General features: G+C 44.0%; 2 protein-coding genes across 2 annotated transcripts; both read left to right on the top strand.

Annotated features, from left to right (window-relative positions):
• Positions 1 to 5,592: 5,592 nt before the first annotated feature.
• Positions 5,593 to 6,552, top strand: LOC124678992 (protein PELPK2-like). Its single transcript, XM_047214834.1, has one exon. It carries the CDS (start codon positions 5,631 to 5,633, stop codon positions 6,279 to 6,281), a length of 651 nt encoding a protein of 216 aa, XP_047070790.1. The 5' UTR covers positions 5,593 to 5,630; the 3' UTR covers positions 6,282 to 6,552.
• Positions 6,553 to 18,194: 11,642 nt separating this feature from the next.
• LOC124677804 (protein PELPK1-like) lies at positions 18,195 to 19,146 on the top strand. The gene has a single exon (XM_047213758.1). The coding sequence runs from the start codon at positions 18,237 to 18,239 to the stop codon at positions 18,891 to 18,893; it is 657 nt and encodes a 218-aa protein (XP_047069714.1). The 5' UTR covers positions 18,195 to 18,236; the 3' UTR covers positions 18,894 to 19,146.
• The last annotated feature ends 3,161 nt before the right edge of the window (positions 19,147 to 22,307 follow it).

Genomic DNA, 22,307 nt, shown 5'->3' with positions numbered 1-22,307 from the left:
ACTTAGCACTCTTATGAAGCGTTTCAGCGATGAGCATCCTTTGTAATTGCTTTTAGAGGAGATTTTTCTGTAGAAAGTGTAGAGGATTCAGCATTGCTTATATTCTACCGGATCGAAAATTTTATTTACGCAAACTTTATTTTAGATGATGAACACAAGGAGCCGCACACGTACGTAAGCCGCCAAGACGGTGTCGTGAAGTGCCCCCGCCCCGAGAGATGACCGTATGGGCGAGAGATCTCAAATGCTCGGTTCGACATGCTTAAGAACCGGGAGTCCAGGATCACCAAGTGGGCATGCCCCACTATACTTAACCAACTCGGTATGACTCGTGACTTTAATTTACTATGCAACAGAGTTGGCTTGTCTCCATTTGTTTATCAGGGTGTTCCTACCTATCGCCGGCTCACTCTCGATATGTTGAGCACTTTGACGCATAATGTGAGTGCGTACACCCCTTGGGAGGCCATAAAAGGGACCGAAAGGGTCCAATTCCGCCTCATGAACCACAACTACGACATCAGCCTCACCAAGTTGTGCAACTACTTTGGATTCATCAACGATGATACTCATGTTCGATGTTCTAGTGGTTTTCTAAGTCCTCCCATCGAGTATTTTCATGCCATGGATGTTTATGACTCTATCTCCAAAGGGGGAGATATGGAATGTCATGCAGTACTCTATTTGTACTATGTTATTGCTAACATCTTGCAGGAACATGGTGAATTCACAAGGGTGAATGAAGAGATATGATGGTCCTCGCCAAAGCTACAATCCCAGGATGCAACATGACGCCAAACTTGGGCACCATCCTCTTGTTCGATCTATTTGGATCGTCAAGCCGTCCAAACCCGTGGACCCATCGTCTGCGGCGGGATGGCAACCGTATTAGCCAATGCACTTAAAATACCAATAGGTAATCTCAAATCCGTTGGCAGATGAGCGATGTCTTGGTTTGCGTACTCTTAGAGCTTGTCACGTGATCACCGAGAGCCTTGGTCGTTTTATTGTTCATATGCCTGGAGCTGGACGTACTTACCCCACTCCGATACCTCACTGTCTATTCTTTATCGAGGATGGACGTATGCATTATGACCACTTGGAAGAAGAAGCAGAAGAAGTCCTGGAACAAGACGATGAAGTAGAACAAGAAGAAGAAGGCCTGGAACAAGAAAAGCAACCGCATCCCCTACACCACGTATGATGACATAGTCGAGCTCGGAGGCACATGGAGAACTTGAATAACCTCGCCATCAACCTCTGAGACACCACCTACAACTTGTCATCGTTATTCGCCGCTTGGATCCCCGAGTGGCATGATGGTACTTATATTCCACCGCCACAATGATTCAAGAGATGGCTTCCAAAAGCCTAAGCTTGGGGATTTCCCCCCAAGAAGTGTGGCATTTATTTATGTAATAATGAGGTTGCACTTTGCTCCATGAGAGCCTGAAACACTCATCTTGGTTTAATTCCACCACTTTGCTTTTATTTAGTTTTCTCTTTTCGTTTGTTTTATTTGAAATTTTTAATAGCTGAGCGTTATCGCCAATTTCTTTTTCTATATCCCAATTCTCGAAAATACCAAAAAGATTTTTCCTTTTATCCTTCGGCTCGAAAGTGTTTCCATTTTCCTCTTAGTAATTTAATTGAAGAGAGGATCTACCTGAGTTTTCAAGAAGGACATCCATACAAGAGGTATGTCCTATATCTCCCAGTTTTAATATTTGAATGTCTATTATAGCTATTAGTCATTTTAAGACTGTTATGTATGCTAGTGGGAGTAATTGTTGATAATTAGAGTAAAGATTTTATATGAGCGAATAATTTGATTAATGGGTCTTTACTCTAGTTCTTTTAGTTAAACGAGTCTTGCCTTGAAAATAAATATTTCCAAATAAAAAATTAAGAAATAGTCTGCAAATGAAGGCTTAAGTTAGTTTAATTGTCTTACAAGTTCAACCTTTGAAATGCTCATCTCCATAGATGTTTTATTGACTTGATATCACTCTTAGAAATGAACTGTTAGGAAAGAATTTGATTTTCAGATGTAATTGAGAGCATGCCAAAATCGACCTGTTGATTAAAGTATGAAATAGCTTTATGTGTGTCTGCAACCCTATCACACTCCATGGTCGCTAACAACTCCTCTGGCCTACAAACGATCTTTCATGGAGGAAACTCCTAAATTTTGGCTACTGAGTTGATAAACACTTATAGCAACAATGCCGTTGGAGAACTTGGGCATATCACCTACCAAAAGGTGACTGCCGCCTTACGTATGTTGACATACGATATACCGGCGGATCTACTTGATAACCATTTGGCTATGGGTGAGAGTCAAGTCATCGAGTGTGTCAAGCATAAGGTGGCAAACATTTGTGAAGTCGGTGGTCAAACCCAAAGGTAAGAAACAAACTCAATTTCACAATGCACAAGCGGCGGCTAGGAAAGATGTGGAGAGAGTATTTTGGATTTTGCGACCAACTAGATTTTGGGACCAAGATTATCTTTGGTACATCATGACCGTAGACCGCTTGTGTCATCATACATAACATGATCATATAGAACGATCGTAGCAAAGATGTGGACTACTCCTTTTTTGACTTGATGGGGCTTCGTGTGCAACTGGATAGAAGAGAACATTGAGTGATGTGTTTCATTGTGTCATATCATGTCATTCGGTCCAATGATGCGCATGATGAGGTTCAAAAAGATCTCATCGAGGAATGGTGAAAATGCAATGGCAAATGATAGTGCCTATTTTAGTTGCATGTTTGTTCATTTGTTGAAAAACAATTTATTGTAATGGTGATAAAAACGTGTTGTATTTGTTGGTAACAATTGTATTACTCATGTACTATTTGGTTGTGTTGTAATAATAACTAGACATTTTATTGTTTAATTATTTGGGTTTGTTTAATCTTATTGATTCTATAGTTGCTTGTGAAATCTGTTTGCGCCAGCGCTAGCCTGCTGGAGGGGGATGGAGGCTTTGCCGTGTGGCTTCACATGGTAAAGGCTTTCCGTGCGTATAGGTCCCTTTGCCGTGCAAATCGTTGCACGGCAAAGCAAGGTTCTCCCGTAGTAGGAGGCGACTTTAACTATTTTTAACGTGCTGCCGGTGGAGAGGCGTCGCGCGTTACTGTAGGATGGAGCGTCCTGCAAAGTGATTTTAGCACGCTGAAATATAGCGTCACTATTGGAAATGCTCTGGGCATCAGTTGTGCGCACCGGTGACCTAACACCGACACGACACGTACGGGTACGGCAACCATGGATCCACCTGAGACGCACCAACGACGCTCCTCCACAAAGGCGTGTGCGATCCATCACCAACCCTCACAGATTATAACCGGCCAAATCTCAATCAGATCAACAATTGAACTGGTAACCTACCAAAGGACCGATGACCAAATCGCCCCAAAAACACCACTTGCGTTGAGGTTTGCATTAGGTCCAGATGTTCCGGTGTGTAGGCTTTGCATGCACATACTTCACATTTGCCAGGCAGGTTCCGGACGGTTAAAAGTAAATATTAGAGCATGTTCAGTCGCGTCTCCAAACCGTCCTTCAAAATTTTTTGGAGCGCGCCGGATAAAAAAACGTGTCCAGCCGCATCCTCCAAAGCCTCTTTTTGTCCGGCACGGCTCGATACGGTGTCCGGCGCCCCGAGCTCGTCCCGCTCCACAGGGGACGCTTCGGACACGCCGGACACAACGAAAAGCGAGGCGAGGCGTGGCGGTACCGACGTGTCAGCGGCACATTCAAGTTTGGACCTAACCATCGCCTACCTCGCGACGGAAGTTATTGGCTCACAGGGACACACGACCGAAGCGTCGCAGCTTTGGCTTAATGGCGACGGAGGGGCAGGCGAGACGTCTCGTCGGTGCTACGCAGCCTCCACGCGTCGCTGGCGTTCGCACGCCACCGCGCGTTCCCGCGCTTTTTTCCCGCCGCTTCTGGCCTCTTCCCGCTCTTTCTTCCAGCCGCCGGCGTCTATAAAAGGCCCCTCCCCCCGGCTCAATGGCAGCCACCATAGCCGTCGGCACCCCTTTCTCTGCCGCAAGCACAACCCTCGTCGCTCGAACACCACTGCGCAATGATGAAGCGCCCCGGCGCCAGCCAGTTCCCTCCAGTGCCGTCTCCACCACCGGATTTGCAGTTCGGCATCAACGCCGCCGCGGAGGAAGAGTCGCGGCGGCGCCGAGCGGAGCTTTGGCATGCAGAGCGGCGGCATCGGCGGGAGGCAATCGAGCAGCGGGAGCGGCAACAGCGTGAGGCGACGGCGGGAGCGTCAGCAGCGGGAGACCCCGCAGCTGAGGAGAACATGGCGTGGGAGAGGTGGCGCTGGCAGACACCATTGCAGCGTTCGACACCGCCACGGCGGAAGAGGCGCGGTGGCGCCGCATGGAGGAGATGGCCGAGCGGTGGTGTGCGGAGCGGCAGCGCTAGCGCATGGAGCGGGAGCTCCAGTACCGTGAATGGCGGGAGGCGATCGAGCGGCGGCAACAGGAGGCGGTGGAGCGTCAGCAGCAGCAGGCGGCGGATGAGCGTTAGCAGCGGGAGGCGGCACTGGCGGCAACGGAGGCGTCCTGGGGGCGCGGGCGGATGCGTTGGCGGCGGAGGCCGACGCGTTGGTGGCGCAACTGGAGGTGCAAATGGAGGAGGAGGAGGAGGACGACGATGACGAGGCGGAGGAGGACGAGGCGGAGCAGAACGACGACGACGACGACTTCGAGTGGTCCGACGACGACGGGCCACACTCAGACGAGGCGGCGGATCAGCAACGAGCGCTCGTCGAGTCCTTCGAGTCGGAGAAGAAGCACCAGGACGACGCCCGTGCCCGCGAAGAGGCGCAGATTCGCCGCGCCGTCGAGCTCTCCCTCCAGGCGGCGCAGCAGGGGAGGGCAGCCGACGACGCGCTTCTGGAGCAGCGGCGTCTGCTCACCGCCCTACGTATGGAGAGGCGGCGCACGCAGCAGGAGCTACGGCGGAGGGGAGGCGATGACGGAGCAGGGCCGTCGAACGCACCGCCGGGCGGTCAGTAGGCTAGGGTTTAGATGAAATCTAGCTGTTTTCATTGAAACTTTGTAATATATAATCAAATTTGAATAAAAACCTTTATTTTAGTGCATTAATTTTTGTTTAGGGTGGGCGTTTGGGGGACGCGGCTGGGGAGCGACGTTCCCCAAACGCAGCACGAACAAAACACGTCCCCTAAACGCTCGATCCGGCGCCGTTTGGGGGACGATTTGGAGAACGCGACTAGAGATGGTCTTAGAGCTTGACATGTACACATCGGTGTGTCTTAGGTCTCAAAATTCCGAACTAGAAACAACACATAACTAGAGTAGGTAGACATAGACAAAAGAAAGGTTTCTTCTCAAACAAAGCCGAGCTAAGTAAAACAACCACCACCATGCAGGTGACCTACCAGGGACCATGATTGCAGGAACCAAAGTTCAGTAAAACTGCCAATCTCTAGAGCAAAAATTTATGCAAGCATATTGCACAAACAGGGATTCATTCGCGTCTTATAAATACCAGACGTTCTCTCATCTCCCAGCCATCACACAAAGAAGTAGCCCCCCAACCTACACCTACACAAGAAGCACGGATCATCAACCATGGCGTATAGGAGCACAAAGTCATTCGTTGCATTCCTCTTGGTGTTACTGCTCTCATGCAGTTCGAGCAGCGCAGCACGCCGCCTAGAGGAGGCTGTGCCCAAGGAGGAGCACCCACCACATCCCACCGTGCCGGAGCTGCCAAAGCCAGAACTCCCACCACACCCTACTATGCCCGAGCTGCCGAAACCCGAACTACCGCACTCGGCCATGCCCGAGGTGCCAAAGGAGCATGAAGTGCCGCACCCTGAAGTGCCGAAGATGCCCACGGAGCATGAAGTACCACATCCCCTTGTGCCGGAGCTGCCGAAGCCTGAGCTGCCGCCACACCCTGCAATGCCCGAGCTGCCAAAACCTGAACTACCGCATACAGTTATGCCTGCAGTGCCGAAGGAGCCAGAAGTCCCGCACACCGTCGTTCCAGAGGCACCAAAGGAGCACGAAGTACACCATGAGCTTCCTAAACCCGACATACCACATCCTACCATCCCAGAGGCACCAACGGAGCCCCATGTGCCGGAGTTACCGCACCCTGCTGTGCCGGAGGTGCCAGAATTGCCGCACCCATCCATGCCTGAGGTGCCGAAGCATGAACTGCCACCATTCCCCAAAGCCGAGCTCCACTTTCCAGAGCAGGAGGCTAAGCCATGATCGGACTAGGCATAGTCCTACCGTCGGTTAACTAAGTTGTATATGTGTGTACGTGATGCCTGTTTGTGTTAGTCATGTGAAGCGTGTAGTAGTGTACAGGTCGTTACCCCTGTGCTCCAGTTCATGATGTGGGAGCGTTATGTCCTAGGGTTGTTGCATTCTGTAGCGGCTCAATCTGTTCTTTTTTTTATGTACACGATGTTATGAGTAATAAATGTATTGTACTTTTTATATTTGGATATATATAAGTGCACCGTTAAACATTTCTTAAGATCTTGGCTGCAATATATGCTTTATTTTAAATTATTGCATTTACTACTTCAGTACAAAAGCCACGAGAACCCAGGTTTAATCAAAAGCTAAACATATAAAGTTGTTATGGGGATACTTGCTTACATGAGCAGCTTCTTATTTGTTCGATACAATACCTGAGTTCCTGATTGGGGCTGTCCAGTCCAAGGGCAACTCTATGCCCGAGTAATAAAGCAGTGGATTAATCTAAGAAAACCTTACATAAGGAGCTCATTTAATATCAATAACAAAAATTTGCCGCTGGTTTCTTACATAAAACAAAAGGAAATTAACAAGAGTGTACACTTGTTTAGCTCAAAATCTTTTAAAATTTTCATAATCTTAACTTTAACACTTCCATTTAAGGTTCCAACTGCTCTCGAGTCGACTGGGATTTCTTTACACCCATGTCAAGAAACATGAAAATAATCAGTGACACAAAAATATTTATAACAATAGAAAAACACAGTCACAATGGACTAAAAAAACATGGAAAATAAATACATTATAAAGACAATTTATATTTAAAGTGCAACTGATCAAATGAAGTTTTAGAATCCCAAATACATTGTCAAACTGAAGTTTTTGCACATTCAAGTACCAGGTTGCACATTACAAAAACACTAACTGCATATTTTGTAATGTCCAACTAGAGTATATTTAAAGTGCACCACTAACTTTTTGAAGATCCAGGGGTACTAGTAAAAGAGAAGAAGATAGATGCATACTGCAAATACAATGGTTTCACATATTTTAAATGTGCAAATTATGCAGATAAAAATTGTAACCGTGAAGAAAAAGAAAACAACCGATTCTCAAACTGGAAAATAATTAATTCAATAGAAAATAATTGAAAATGACTCAATTTTTTAAAACTAGAGGACTTGTGAGATGCAAAACCGTATATTTTATTATGAAGGTTTTGGTGAGGGATATGTAATAACCATCGGTGTGCCAAGTACAATGTTAATAATTTTTTTTTTCTTGTGTGACACTTGCAAAGAGAATGTTTCGTCCATGTAGAAAGGGAAAACTTCAATGGAGCAGGTGCGCCCTCGGCACCTTCACATTTTTTCACTTTGTCTTTTTAGTATCTTCCAAATTTTGTAATATTTCGATTTGATTTTTTTCAGGTCATTCAAAAATAACAAATATAATGGAGGAAAAATAGATCGGAATTTTTTTGTGCAAATTTAAATTTTAAATTATTTAAATTTCAAAATAAATTCTTGAAATACATATATAGATAATGAAATAAAAATCCAAAATATTTTTCCGACATTCTAATTGTTATGTTAAGTGATCTGCAAATTTTCGAGTTCAAACAATGTGTGGTGTGAGAGATAAAAAAATGAAAAATTATTTAAGAGGGGAACAAAAAGAACTTGCACGGATCTTGATGCAACATAGACGGTGTGATACGGGTGCTCACCAAACACCTGCTCTAAAAGTCCACTCTCATGTAGAAAATGTGTGGCTAGAGGTTTACTTGGAAGAGACAGATTATGGTTATGACAATATCCTTGTTTTAAATCGGCATTGAAATGGAGACATTTATCGCATTCCAAACCATATTGTAAGGAGAAGGCATAGTCAAACGAACGAAAGAAACTACAATTAAATACTGCCAGCAAAAAAGTGAAACCTTTATCACCTCCTGCTAAAATATATAAACACTAATAACACTATAAGTGGTCAAGGTTAAATTAAAATATCACTAAGATAAATCTCATATTCAAATTTCAAATCAATTTTTCCGGAAAGCACCTCATGAGGCATCAATTAGACACACCAACATATTTATTTCATCCAACATATTATCCTAAGTCCAAGTCCAACACATGTAATAATTTTATATTCCTGATGACTGATACTACCTCCGTCCCGGTTCATAGGGCTTGCACGTATTTCTAGGTCATAAATTTTATCAACATAATACAAAATATATATTATAAAATATATATCATTAGAAAACTTAGATGCTCTACTTTCTAATGATATAGTTTTGTACTATACAATTAATATTATGTTGGTTAAATATGCAACCTAAGGATACGCGCAAGTCCTGTGAACTGGAATGGAGGGAGTACTTACAAAAAAGATAACTACATATTTGACCTACCTAACTTAGTGATTCTTATGTTACCATATTTGTGCAAAAAATCATTAAATGTTGCGGCCAGACTAACACGCAACATCACAAGACTAAATACAAAGTTACATGAATAAACTTTTTTTTTCATGTGCACGTTTGTTAACGAGTAGGTTGTCATGTCATGCACTCACTTAATTGAGGTAGGACTAGAAACTTAGCTAAGCTAGCACGTGAAGAATTAGCTAGCTTAGCAAAACTTGCTTGAACATTGGCTATACCAACATGAAACAAAGTCGTCATGCAGTGGTCATTTTCAACTCGAAACGGAACTAGAGAAATCAAACTAGCTATCCGTCACATGTTACTCTATTTTCTCAGCAGCTTGTCCGACAAATTAAGCAAGGCAATACGATTACGACGTACGGACGTGCATCGGACACCTAGCTAGCCGACTAGACACACGTACGTCCCGTTTTCCAAGTCCGGTGACCTAGCTAGCTAGCGTATCAACTACAGCCACCAGGGAAGATGCAAGAAAAAGCTCGGACATCCCCTGAACTTAAGTTGCGTCAGCCGTGCGCCGGTGACCTAACACCGGCCGGCGCCGGCACGTACGGCAACCGTGGATGGACCTGAGACGCCCCTACGAGTAGGACGCTCCTACACGAACACGCTAACGCGATCCATCACCAACCATGACAGATTGACGCCTGATCTTTCGATTAATTGGAAGACTTAGACCGAATCGAGATCAGATAGGAGTACGCGCGTGCAGCTGAACTGCCAACAGACGATTCACCAAATCATCCCAATAACAGTACTCTTGAGTTCAGGACTTCAGGTATTGTTTAGCACTGGATTTTTCATCATGCAGGCTGAGAATGAGATGCATCATGCATGCATATGTACTGATGTGAGTACATCTTCCAGGAAGGATCCGGAAAGCTACACTACACTACACTATTAAGAGCTTTTGACATGTGGTATGGTGCAATCACCGGCCATATCATCACTGAGGTCTCAAAATTCCAAACTAATTAAGCAACACATAAGCATGTGTGGGTACTGGGTAGGGGCCGGTCAGACCCAAACCTATTTTTTCTTCACACCCAAGTGAAGTAAGTAAACAACTACCAAAATTCAGGTGAGCTACCAGGGTCCCTTGTTCAGCAAGACTACTAGCTAGTCTCTGCTGCCAAGAGAGATTCATTTGAGGTATTACTTCTATAAATGTTGAAAGACTACCCAGCCATCCAGGGGTCTGAGAGGGGCAAAACAATCTCGTCCGTCCGTTTCACCTCACAGTAAAGTTCTGAAACCCGCTTTTCTCCTCAGCCGTCGGATGTAGTAGCTTTTTTCCTACCGGCCGCTGCTTGTTCTGGGTGCATGACGGCTGGGCCCGTGCGTGCGTGGGGCCATTTGTTTGAGACAGCGAGCGTCCGTCGTCGCGTCGCTCAGAAAATCAAAGAGGCGAAAACCCTAACCAACCAAAAGCCTCCTCCTCTCCCCAATCCCGTGCCTCCCGTCCTCCCCCAATCCCTGCCTCCTCCTCCTCCTCCTCCTCTGGAGACTACGGCGGCTCGGCCCGGCCCGGCCATGGAGACGGAAGGGAAGAGGCACCGTCCGTCGCTCCGTTGCGCCGGCGTGCGGCGAGATCAAGATGGAGGGCGGCGCGGCGGCGACGACTGGAGGCGACGGTGACGGGCCGGCGCGGGCGGCTGCCTCAAGTGAAGAACTGGTGGGAGGCGTCCGGATCCGCGGCGGCCCACCGCCGGAGGCGAACCGCGGCGTCGATGGTGACGGGAGGCGCGGTGAGTGCATAAATCGAGCTACCCACTGTAGGTTGTGGCGCGTTGCCTCACCCCCTCGTGTCTCCTCCTCCGAGGCCCCAAACCGTCGTCGTCGCGCCCCTCTCCCGCGACCTACCCAGCCGGAGGTAGAGGAGCAGCGAGGGGCGGCGCTGGGTGAAGGGGTGCTGGGGGCAGGCCGGACTGGTGCCGGCCGCACTCCCTTGGCCATGCCCTCACTCGTCGTCATCCTGATCTCCTCTTCCCCAACCGGAGTGGATTGGCATACATGGACATGGCCAGAGGAGGCACGGTGAGATCATCTGCTCCAGATCTACATATATCTTTGGATTCTGAATTGATTTGCCCGTCTGTTGTTCATGATAATTTGCTACTCCATTTGTAGCTTTGACATGGATTTGACCAAACAGAAGAACCATAGAAAGCTGATTTGGAGGAATGCCATTGTATGCAATTTCGTAGTGCTAGATTTCAGCTGAAATTAAAAGTTATATCAATCCCGTTGCTTCTCTATGTTCTTCGGCTGCTTCGACATGGCAAACGCAAAAGCGAGGTACAAGTTTGGGGTCAATGATGCATTGCTTGCTAGAAGGAAATCTCTAAATTGATGAATCTAAAAAAGTCAGAATAAACAGTTAAAGGTTTCTAGCTGTGCATTTCTTTTCTTCTCCCCATGCATTTCAATTCCAAATCTATTTTCATTCTAATTCATAATTTATGTTTGAGATTTTATCTGTAATTTATGTATTAGATTTGTATATTCTAACACGGCATGCAGTACTACAGTTGCCTCTGCATATAAGCCCAGCTATAGCACTTACATGTTCAGTTATGCCATCCAGATTCTCCCTTTTCCTTTCTTTTCTTTGCTTGATATTTATGTTTAGCTCATCTTCCAGTTTGCGTTATAAAGATATGCTTGATTTATGATATCATGGTTCTTCATAAAGAATTAAGATTTACTAGGCACTTGCATGTTAATTGTTGTTTTAGACATGGCAATGGAATAAAGTAGCGTTGAAATTGGTTCCCTATGTTTGCAGGCGCCGATGAGCAGAGGCTACGGGAGGCTTTGATGGTCTATATCAACGGCAACTCCATCATGTCCGACGTCGAGTTCGACGAGCTCAAACTACTAAAGGTGCCTTGGGCTCTGCTTCCATAACACTCCGATCTGTCAATGAGACCGAGGACATGCTAAAAAAGTGAAGTTAAATGTTCACACCTATAGACCATCTTCTCTTGAGGCTATTATTTATACTCCTCCAAGTAGTGCATGCATACATTTGTATTGACGTTGATGTAACTCTGTTTTCTCTTCCTGTTCTTACATTTGGCAGCAAGATGGAAACAACATGATGTGAGAAGATCCAGGGTGATGTCACGTGAGTCGAAACGCAAGTCATGGTACAACAAGTTACTCCATCGTTTCCATTTACTCAAATTCAGTGGAAGAATCTGACGAAAGAGTTTCATGAAGGAGAACAAGGTGATCTCTCTGTCACAAGAGGAATGTTGTCAGAACAAGGTGATATCTTTGTTCCTGCATTTTTATGTAATTAGTTTATTATATATTTTTGCAAACTGGATAAAGAAATGTTGTGAATGCACTAGCCTTACGTTTTAGTTTACAGTACAATGCATTCATGTTTGTTTTCTTCATCTAGCTCTGCTCATTTCAATTGTATGTTTTTCTTTCCCCATCCTTTTGTTTTGGTACCTGATAAGGTGATGGGTTTCTTCTGTTTTCTCTTAAAATTTGGGTGGTACATTTTTTTTGTGGTAAATCTCTGTGAATATATAACTGAATAATTGAAGAAGCATTCAGAAGTTGTGAAATACAATATGAGTATTTTTGGGGTAAATCTGCATGCTAGAAAGTCCATGCCATATATTACTCCGTCCATTTCATTCAGCAAGTTCTTGCATCTCTTGCTTGCCATGTTACACAAGATACCATTTGTTTTGAGTTAATATGTCTTAAATTAAAGTGGCTGGGAGCTTAGGAGATGCTAAAATTGAGCTTATCTGCCAAAAAATTGGTTACTTTTCTTATCTGCCTAAGAAAGAGTTTCATATAACTAAGCTCTCTTGACTACAACATTGACACGACTAACCTTAGTGTGTACTGAAGCAGGAAAGCATTTGCCCCTCTTTTACTTTAGAATGATATTCAAGTGCTAATTTTGAGTGGAAGAAGTGGGAAAATTTCAGGTGGTTACTATCAAGGATTGTAAATATATATGTATCTTAGAAAATATGGTTTCACATATTGCTGCTTGCTCTTCCATTTCATTGTTTTATTTCTTCCTTGATCTGAAGCAAGGAGGACATATATGTTGATCTGCTCTGATGGTGGAGGCCGGCGCTGGCTTGGGGTTTCACGATCATGATGGTCATCCTTTCTGCCGTTAGCAGCACTGCATGGCGTCGACAGTGTGCTGGCGAAGCTTCAGCAGCAACCACGAAGTAGCCTGCGTGTAATTTCTCATGTTCTCTGCATGTTTTGTGTCAGATTTCATTTCCTTTTTGTTTTCAAGGTCATTCACATCCCCATTAATTAGTTACTGATGAAGATATATTTTATTATGTCTCTTTATGATCTCTTCGCAAACTGCTTAGTTTTACGCATCCAGTTGTACTATTTTGTTATGTCCTCTTCAGGTTCATGTGCATGTACTCTTCAGTTTTACACATTGACCGTTTTCTGCAGGTTCATATGCACAGTCGATGGTGCGCTCACGGCATGGCTCTCATGGTCTACGGGTTGGAGCAGTGGTACCCGCCACATGGCGTCCAGGGCGCTGCTCGTGGTGGTGGAACCTGGGGTGGTGATCATAAGAGAGTAGAAGGAGAGGTGTGTATGTGTGTGTGGCCGCGAGGCCTTCAATTCATATTTCATGCTATTTTCATTTCTTGCTTCAAATTTATCACCCTGCCAGGCAAATCAGCATGGCCAGAAAAACTAAAATGATTCAGTTGGGACTTGGCTACCAAGCTACTGCTGATCACTATTTTCCTATTCGAAGGAGCTTCAGTAAGGTTGCTCGCTGCTGATCTCGAAGTGTTTTTGTTCTGGGTACTTGTATGATCGTGGAAGAGTGGTGTTATTCCTAAATGTGCTATTGCAGATCTAAGGTGAGATTATCATATTTTCTATATTCAATCTCAGGCGAAGATTCATCTCCCGTTCAGTAACATTCACTTTATATGTAATTATTTCATTGATCCGTGGCACTGGCCATCCTCTGTGAACATTTAACTTGCTTTGCTGCTAACTATGATTTCCTACATCTGTGCATTTAGGTTGCAATAGTATACGCGCCGGTCCATTTCGTTGTGGAAATTATTCTGCTATTCAGATAGGTGTTATTGGTGCTTGATAATGTACAATTAACCGTGCTCATGTTATGCTTATGTGAAGATTGTTTTCTATTTGGTATCGACAAAAAACATGTAGTCCTTCAGGGCTGCTTCCTACTATGATGAAAAGTAAGTCCTTTGATGTTAGACATTTTGTTGTGTTTGGTTCAAAAACATTAGTATGCTTGCCCGGGTTCAACTGTGTGGTTGACCGGGTCCGAGTCCAATGTCTCTGATTAGTAACCATCTATATATCGATAGCTAGGATTCTGATGTTCAATTGCTTATATGATGTACTCTTGCTCTTAACATGTTTCTAGCATCCATTTATTTTAGTATTATGTAAATTAGAATGGAACAATGTCAATTTTTCTTATGGTTACCAGAAAGTTCTTTCATGCTCGGATAACTAAAAGCTGATTCCGGTCTTGGGCTCTGTGGACAACACATTATTCTACATATAAGCATGGGGTTTGCATTTGCTGCTGGAACCACGAGATGACCCCGGAGCTTTTGATTTCAAACAACGAGGTGACAAGATTTACTTGGACTTTTCGTATGTTTGAGACGGATGCTTACCATCCGGGAACATCGGTAGATATTAAGGGGTACGAAGCGTTGTATGGGCTGACCAAAAAAGAAGTGTTCCTTCAGTTACTATCGTGTATGTAGCACCAACATTCTATGAAACCACGATAAATCACTTAAGTTATGTAATATATTTGTGACAATATTCATATGATGGTTACAGTATTGTCTCTCTTATGCGTTTGCACCAAAATACCATCCTATATGTTAGCATCTATTAGCATGTTATTAATATTTTTTTGTTCGCACTGATTTAGGCATTTCTCTCATGTAAAGATTCATCTGAGGTAGAAGACTCTACTACGCAGGAAAGGCGACCCTTTGTTCTCTGGGGATGGAGTAAACAATGCCCCTGCTCTAAAACTTGCTGACATTAGTAATGCAATGGATATTACTGGCACCGAGGTATTTTAAGGCACACCATCAAGTTTCAGACCTCTGTTTGCGTTCTCTCTTCATTCATGGCAAAAGCCCGATTTTCTCGTAGTTTTAAATGGAAGAGTTTGTACAATAGTCACAATACATCCCCGTACGTAGTGATTTTGCAAACCACAAATTTAGCAGGACTCATGAAACATACTGGTTGGTATTTCAATTGAGGTGTGCATGATTCATGATGGATTAGCTTTGGGTTATCTGGTTGGTGATCGTGGCGCTCGGCAGACAGAGAACCGCTTTCCGTTGTGCCATGACATCCATACGAGGTGATGCTCTCTCCTTATGTGCTTCCTCGTCTATCCTTTGGCTATGCTTTGATTTGATCTGTGCAAACAAGGTGTTTGAGAACAATCCAATGAGGTTGCACGAGAGCGTTAATCTACTTGAATTTGCTATCTCTAGGTGAATTCCAACTCTATTTGATTGTTTCATGTGAATTATTCTGGCCGGAGCTAGAAGAATTCAAAAGCTGATTGATTTGTAATTATGCCGTGCGGTACACAGCGAGCGCGAGGGCTTCGCCTCTTCCAGCCCAACCTCTAATCAGCGCCCGGGGTGGTAAAGTAATTCAACGATGCAGAGGCGCACAAATATGTTGAGCCAAGGTGAGCCATTGTCGATTCGTTGCAGAAGGTGTTTTCCTTCGATTTATCTTCGTGTGCTTTTTGTTTCATACTCTAAAATTATTTAGTTCCCTAAATAGGCATGCACCCATTGGTCCAGTTCTCCTTGCCAATGATGCAGGCAATTTGTTCCTGGTCCTCGAAGATTTCTAAACACAATGGTTACCACTTGGGTTCTCAGGGCACAAATACGTTGAGCCAAGGTGAGCCGTTGTCGATTCGCCACAGAAGATGTTTTCCTTCGATTTATCTTCGTGTGCTTTTTGTTTCATACTCTGAAATTATTTAGTTTCCTAAATAGGTTTGCACCCATGAGTTCAGTTCTCCTTGACAATGATGCTGCAATTTGTTCCAGGGTCCTTGAAGATTTCTAAATATAGGGGCTACCACTTGAGTTCTCAGGGAAGAAAGATCCGCTGAACGTAATGCTCAGAGAATTATAGTTTGTAATATCGCAAAGAAACTACAACTCATCTCTCCCGCATTGATTTTCTGAAATGATTATGATTTAAGATTTTAGGTCTGTAGTTATTATATTATTAGCAGTAACTAATTATGCTGAATATTCAGTATTTCACTTTCCTTGTGAATCAGTTTAGTATTAATAGTGGAAGGTCTGCCAAAATATTGTTCTTCATGCTTGTAAAGGTTGGACCGTTCTTGTTTGAAGTTTGAACCATAGAGCTAACTGAGATATGTGTTTTTCTCTGGGAAGTTTACTTGCAGCTATATCCTCCCATTTCATTCTCTGTATGGGTTTTCAAATTCTAAAGGTACTAAAAAGAATTTGTTATGCTGATGCAAAAATCTCAATTTAGCTACCTAACTGTAGGTTTTTTATTATTTCATTAGCATAATGATGGTAATACAGGTTAATGCATGGAGAACATTAAGTGGATCTGCTCGCATTTTTGGACATGGACCTCACATGTAAGGTGAATAATAAAAGATCTAACTCCCATCTTGGTTATTTTATGCGTATGTACTTCCCTTTCATAGTTTTGAGTTTTAGAAGGCGGTTAAAAGTACGGATGAGTCTCTTACATGATGTTACTTCCTTTCTTGGGATCTTCTTGAGCTGACTCCAATCAGCTTGAGGTGACAAATAATATCTCATGATCAATACAATTACTTCTTTGGTGGCATGTTACTGCCTTTCTTGGGATCTTCTTGAGCTGTGATTCTAGGAAATAGTTGATTTTCAGTCCTTTCGTTTTTGTCCTAGAACTATTTAAGCAGGAGATGTTTTGACATGTATGTTGACGATATGTAGCACTCACTTTGTAGTTATATGTTTCTTCTTCTTTCCTCTTCTCTTTGCAATCTTACTTGAAAATTTTGTATTAATGAGACTTGCATGATTCTAATGCCTTCACTGCAATTTGTACTCTCCATGATAGCTGACATTGTGTATCTTTTATCCATGTTCTCCTTTCATTTCTATGCATACTGTTCGTAGTCCTGTCAAGAATAAATTTGGACATCGTTGGCAACACGTTTGTTATCTCTTATACTCAAATGCAGCTTCCCCCGTAAAAAAACTCAAATGCAGCTGCTTACAGTCAACTTCCATTAATATATTTTCTTGGCCCTTGTGGTGATACACTGAACCACTGAACCAATCACTTCATGTGTTGTTTCTCTTTTAACTAAAATGGAAACATCTCCAGTTCTCCAAAACGTAGTGCCACTAATGCGAATTGCCTATGAAAATTAGGTGGTGCTTTATGCTTTCACTCTCAGTTACACTACTTTTGTTGTGTGTATGGACTTCTTTCCTTTGGCCGCTAATGCAGCCTATGTAAATCTACTCAATGGCATATATTGTGATATTGTGCCATTGAAATATATGTATAACCTACAGCTTTTCATTTTTTGCCATAAAGAGTGCATTAACAAGTCCCAAAATGTCACAATCTTCTTCATACTGCAAAATCCCTGGAGCCACGCAAAAAGTATTAAGTGCAAGACTCTACCACTGTTATTGCTACAAGATTAAGGTGTAGGAGAAAAAACATAGAAGCAAGTGCAAGCTTATCTATATTTTTCCTATGTTTCAACCCAAATTTGAAAAATCATTTAGAATCTGGAAAACTGCTCTAATATTATTGCTTTAGTTTTGAGAAGAAATAAATGTTGATATGTGCTGCTACTTTGCTAAAATATAATGATATGAACTTATTGTGTTTAGACATCGACGCGATATATTGATGATTTAGTTTTATACCATATGGTGCTTACCAATGTGGTTTCGGTAAAGCCTGACAAGTTGTAGAAATTGTGAAATATTTAATATCAATGGACAATAGCAAAAAATGGGAAAACAAAATCTCATGGCAAAAATGGAAGGCGAATCTAATAGAACCGTGGGTACTCTCCGCATTAACTTTGAATGACCAATACATGAAAGATCGTCTTACAACTATTTTGGTATGAAACATCCTGTATAATTCTGTAAAATTTAGAGGAACAAGAAATAAACGTCATATTTGATGCGTATATAGCAACTCAAGACATGAACCATCACCAAAAATATATATTTAAGCACCAAAATAAATTATTTATTAAATTACCGTTCTATACGTCAGCATTCATTGGCATATTAATACGCTTTTATTTGCACTTGCGCGATAGCGCAACAGGTCATCTAGTGTCTTATAAATACCAGGCGTTCTCTTATCTCCTAGCCATCACAGAAGGAAGTAGCCTCCCACCGGTAGACACAACTAAGAAACACAGAGCGTTCACCATGGCGAGCAGGAACACCATGTCATCCGTTGTATTCCTCTTGGTGCTATTGCTCTCATGCAGTTCGAGCAGAGCAGCAAGGCGCCTAGAGGAGGCCGTGCCCAAGGAGGAGCACCGACCACATCCCATTGCGCCGGAGCTGCCAAAGTCTGAACTACCACACCCTATCGTGCCCGAGGCGCCAAAGGAGCATGAAGTGCCGCACCCTGCAGTGCCAGAGATGCCAAAGGTGCCTGAAGTGCCACACCCCGCCGTGCCGGAGCTGCCGAAACCCGAACTGCCGCCACACGCTGCAATGCCCGAGCTGCCGAAACCTGAGCTACCCCATCCAGTTGTGCCCGAGGTGCCAAAGGAGCCTGAAGTCCCACACGCCATTGTACCAGAAGTACCAAAGGAGCACGAAGCGCCCCGCCATGAGCTTCCCAAGCCCGAAATGCCACATCCTACCATCCCAGAGGCGCCAAAGGAGCCCCATATGCCGGAGGCCCCAAAAGAGCCCAAGCTACCGCACCCTGTTGCACCCGAGGTACCGAAGGTACCAGAATTGCCACACCCCACCATGCCAGAGGTGCCAAAGCATGAACTGCCACCATTCCCGAAAGTAGAGCTGCCACCAAAGCCTGAGTTCCATCATCCAGAGCCAGAGGCCAAGCCATGATCGGACTAGCTACATGCCTACATCGTCCCCTATATGGGCTATAGCGCTAGTTATCTATATTTGAAAATATGCATATCTGCAGCGTGTGTGATATGGTTATGTAATGTGTGTTGTACGTACTTGCGGTCTAGGTCGATCGTAATGATGAGAGTGTTATGTCTGAGTGGTGTTGCATACTTGCATCCTGCAGATGCTCGATCTGTTCTTTCTATCTATATATATGTGTATAATGTCCGCAGCGGCTCGATCGATCTGTTCTTTTCTTTGTATATGTACGATGTATATCTTGCACATGAGTAATACCCGATTCGTTCTTTCTATGTACATGTATGGGTACATGTTTCGTCTTTGAGTTTTTATATTGGAAGGCTGTTAGAATCTAAATATGTGTATACCTACAGAATTATTGAGATCTTATCTGCATTATGTGCTTCCAGCTGAAGTATTCGTCTTCTGTATTTAGGAAGAGAAGACCTGAGAACCCAGATATGATCCAAAGCTCAACATATAAAAGTTGTCATGGGATACCAGCTTACAAGAGAGGAGCTGAGTTAGTGTCTCTCTAACAAAAAGCTACCTCTGGTTTCTTACGTAATAAAAATAAAAATTAACAAGAGCATCTACTGGTTTAGCTTAAAATAATTAAAATGACATAATATTAAATTTAAGATTATATTTATATTTTTAAGATCCAACCACTTCCCAGTATGATTAGAATTTTCTACATCCCAATCGAGAGACAAAATTAGTGACACATAAAATCTTTAGCACAATAAGAACAGAGTCTCAAAATTTGTTTTTTACGGTCACGAAAATAAAAATTATGATGAATGTTGATTGATGTATAATTATGATGAATGTTTTATTATGGATATGAAAAAGATAAAAATATGGGACACATACACTTTACATTAGTTTTTAATGATTATTTATCTTTTCAAAAGACAACAGTTGATTGATGTAGATTGACATGGGACTATGTGTTCACTCGGTGGCAGCAGATTATAATTATAGTGATATAATTATTTAAGTATTCTCTTCTCCGTTATGTTCTTAGAACAACATGCAAATGGAGACAGTTCTAGGAGTTATGACCCCTTTCTCGGCAAAGTTAATAATAATATAACTAGTTAAATGAATCACTTATTTAAATTTCAAATCATACTTTTGTAAAATTATTCTCACAAGGCATTCATAAGAAAATTCAACACATTTATTTCCATCAAACATTATCCCAAGTTGCAACATATCTAATCCGGTCGGAAGTATACTTACAGAAAGTTATGATTCATACTTACAGAAATTATATATTTTTTCCTAATTGAACATCTTAAAGCGCTCAAACCCGGGCGGAAGTATAGCTTTTAACTTGGTGTTTCTGGAACCGTCAAAAAGATGTTCTGTGTAGACAAAAGTCTCCCTTTTTGGCGGGTCCTCATCAACGACAAGGATACACACTGCCTCCGTTTTTGGTCTTGTATTCACACTTTGGAGCGCGTGAGTACCTGGAGTTTTGGTGAAACTGTTTTGAGATGGTCACACGGGTGGCTCAATAATAGCATTATTGATGCATACGGATGTCATCTGTTTTCTATTGTTCTCATTGAACTTTGTATTTGTTTTTGGATATTGCTGAGCGTCCCCCGGACGATTGAAATCACCAATCGTCCGCCTCCCGAGCCGTTAGATCAAGTCAAACCGCAGCACATCCAGTGGCGGCTCCAAGAATTGGAGCCTGGGTATTCATTGTAATTATTTTTCTTCTAAATGCAATACGTAAACTGTAACAATTGATAGCAATATATATCAGAGGACTGCTGTATATGATAACAAAAAATTCATTCAAGTAACAATCAATAAGGAAAAGCCATGACACCTTAATTCCATACGAAGTACCAATACGTACAATGAAAATTCAGCATTGAGGTATTACCTCTTGCTTGATCGAAGAATTGATCAAATTACAAAATAACTTTGCGATCGCCTTGTTGGAAAAGATTGATGATATCCTCGTCCGTAACTTGATTGAAGAACTCTCTCAATAAATGTAACCATACAATTGTTGAAGAATATCGAATTTGGGGAAAAGTACCTCGACAGCATGGTCCGTCGCCGTCGCCTACTGTGTTGGGTGCCGCAGCTTCGATCGATCTGATCTGCTCTCTGCTGGGTGTCTGTCAGGGTGTGCCGCCGCCCGTGCCTCTCTCTTTGGTTTCGTCGATCGAATCGGAAGGAGCCAGGAGCGGAGCGACGGTTCAGCTAGCTAGCGATCAATTGATCGTGATCAATCGTGGACGTGGTATGGGCTAGGCTAACGCAGAACTGGGCTTTGCGCTGGACTCTAATCTCTAATGGACCAACCGGCCACGTATATTACATGTACACACAAATTTTTGGGCCAAACCATTGGTATTCCCTGGAATACAGGGGCATACCCCCAGCGCCGCCTCTGAGCACATCCCCGTCCGATCTATGGCATAGGCAGAAGGCCTTTCTTCATAATGTGGGTGGACCCGCCATCCATATCCTCCCGCAGGAAAAAAATCGTCCTCCTCTCCCAAGCGCATTGAGCCCCTGTGCTTCTCCAACTAGTAGTAACATATCAACGGAAAGTCCGGCATTTCCACCTGGTAAGACTGCGACCATCGGCAATAGCACCGCCGCTTGCAGTACCATCACCGCCGCTCCTGCCGCTTGTAGCATCTCCGGCCAGGGCTAGTAGCACTTCCGCCAGCCGCTCGCATCATCGCTGTTGTCGCCGGCAGCACCTTCGCCATGGCTCACCACACCTAGGGGTCGTCGCACCTTGCAGCAATGGCACCGTGACATCGCAGCAACGCCACCAACATCTCGTAGCAAGACTAGCCACCATTGGCAATACCCGCCTCCGCCGCTAGCAGCAACGTCGCCAGCACCTGGTAGTCAGGTCGGCCACCGCTGGGAGCAACGTCGCCAGAGCCTTGTCGCAAGGCCGGTGACCGCTGGCAGCACCTGCCTCCGCCGCTGGCAGCAACATCGCTAGCCCCTTGTAGCAAGGCTGGCGACCCTTGGTAGCAAGGTGTTTGCCGCTGGCAGCAAGGATGGTCACCCTTTGTAGCAGGGTCGCCCGAGGCTAATAGAAAACGGCTCCACCGATGGCACCAAGTCCACCTCCGACCGCCCACCTTTGCAGCATGTCTAAGGCCGGCGACCGTCTCCACGAGATGTGTGCAGGCATGGTCTGTAGCGGCGACGGGACTCGCATCAATGTTCGGCGGCGGTACCGCAACTACACATTGAGGAGGTGGAAGAGGGAGGGAAACAACTACATGGGGCTGATTGGGGGTTCTCCGGTTGCTAGAGAGATGGGAAAAGGAGGAAGATGATCCAAATCAGCGGCGGAGCTACGAAGCGACGGACCAAGCCGGGACAGCG

This window comes from Lolium rigidum, chromosome 7 (genome assembly GCF_022539505.1).
Source record: "Lolium rigidum isolate FL_2022 chromosome 7, APGP_CSIRO_Lrig_0.1, whole genome shotgun sequence".
Classification (NCBI taxonomy): Eukaryota; Viridiplantae; Streptophyta; class Magnoliopsida; order Poales; family Poaceae; genus Lolium; species Lolium rigidum.
Note: the sequence above shows the minus strand (reverse complement) of the source record. Positions and strands in the feature narration are given on the sequence as shown.

Excerpts from the sequence above, each read along its gene's own strand:
- LOC124678992 (XM_047214834.1), top strand. The coding sequence starts at position 5,631 with ATGGCGTATAGGAGCACAAAGTCATTCGTTGCATTCCTCTTGGTGTTA.
- LOC124677804 (XM_047213758.1), top strand. The coding sequence starts at position 18,237 with ATGGCGAGCAGGAACACCATGTCATCCGTTGTATTCCTCTTGGTGCTA.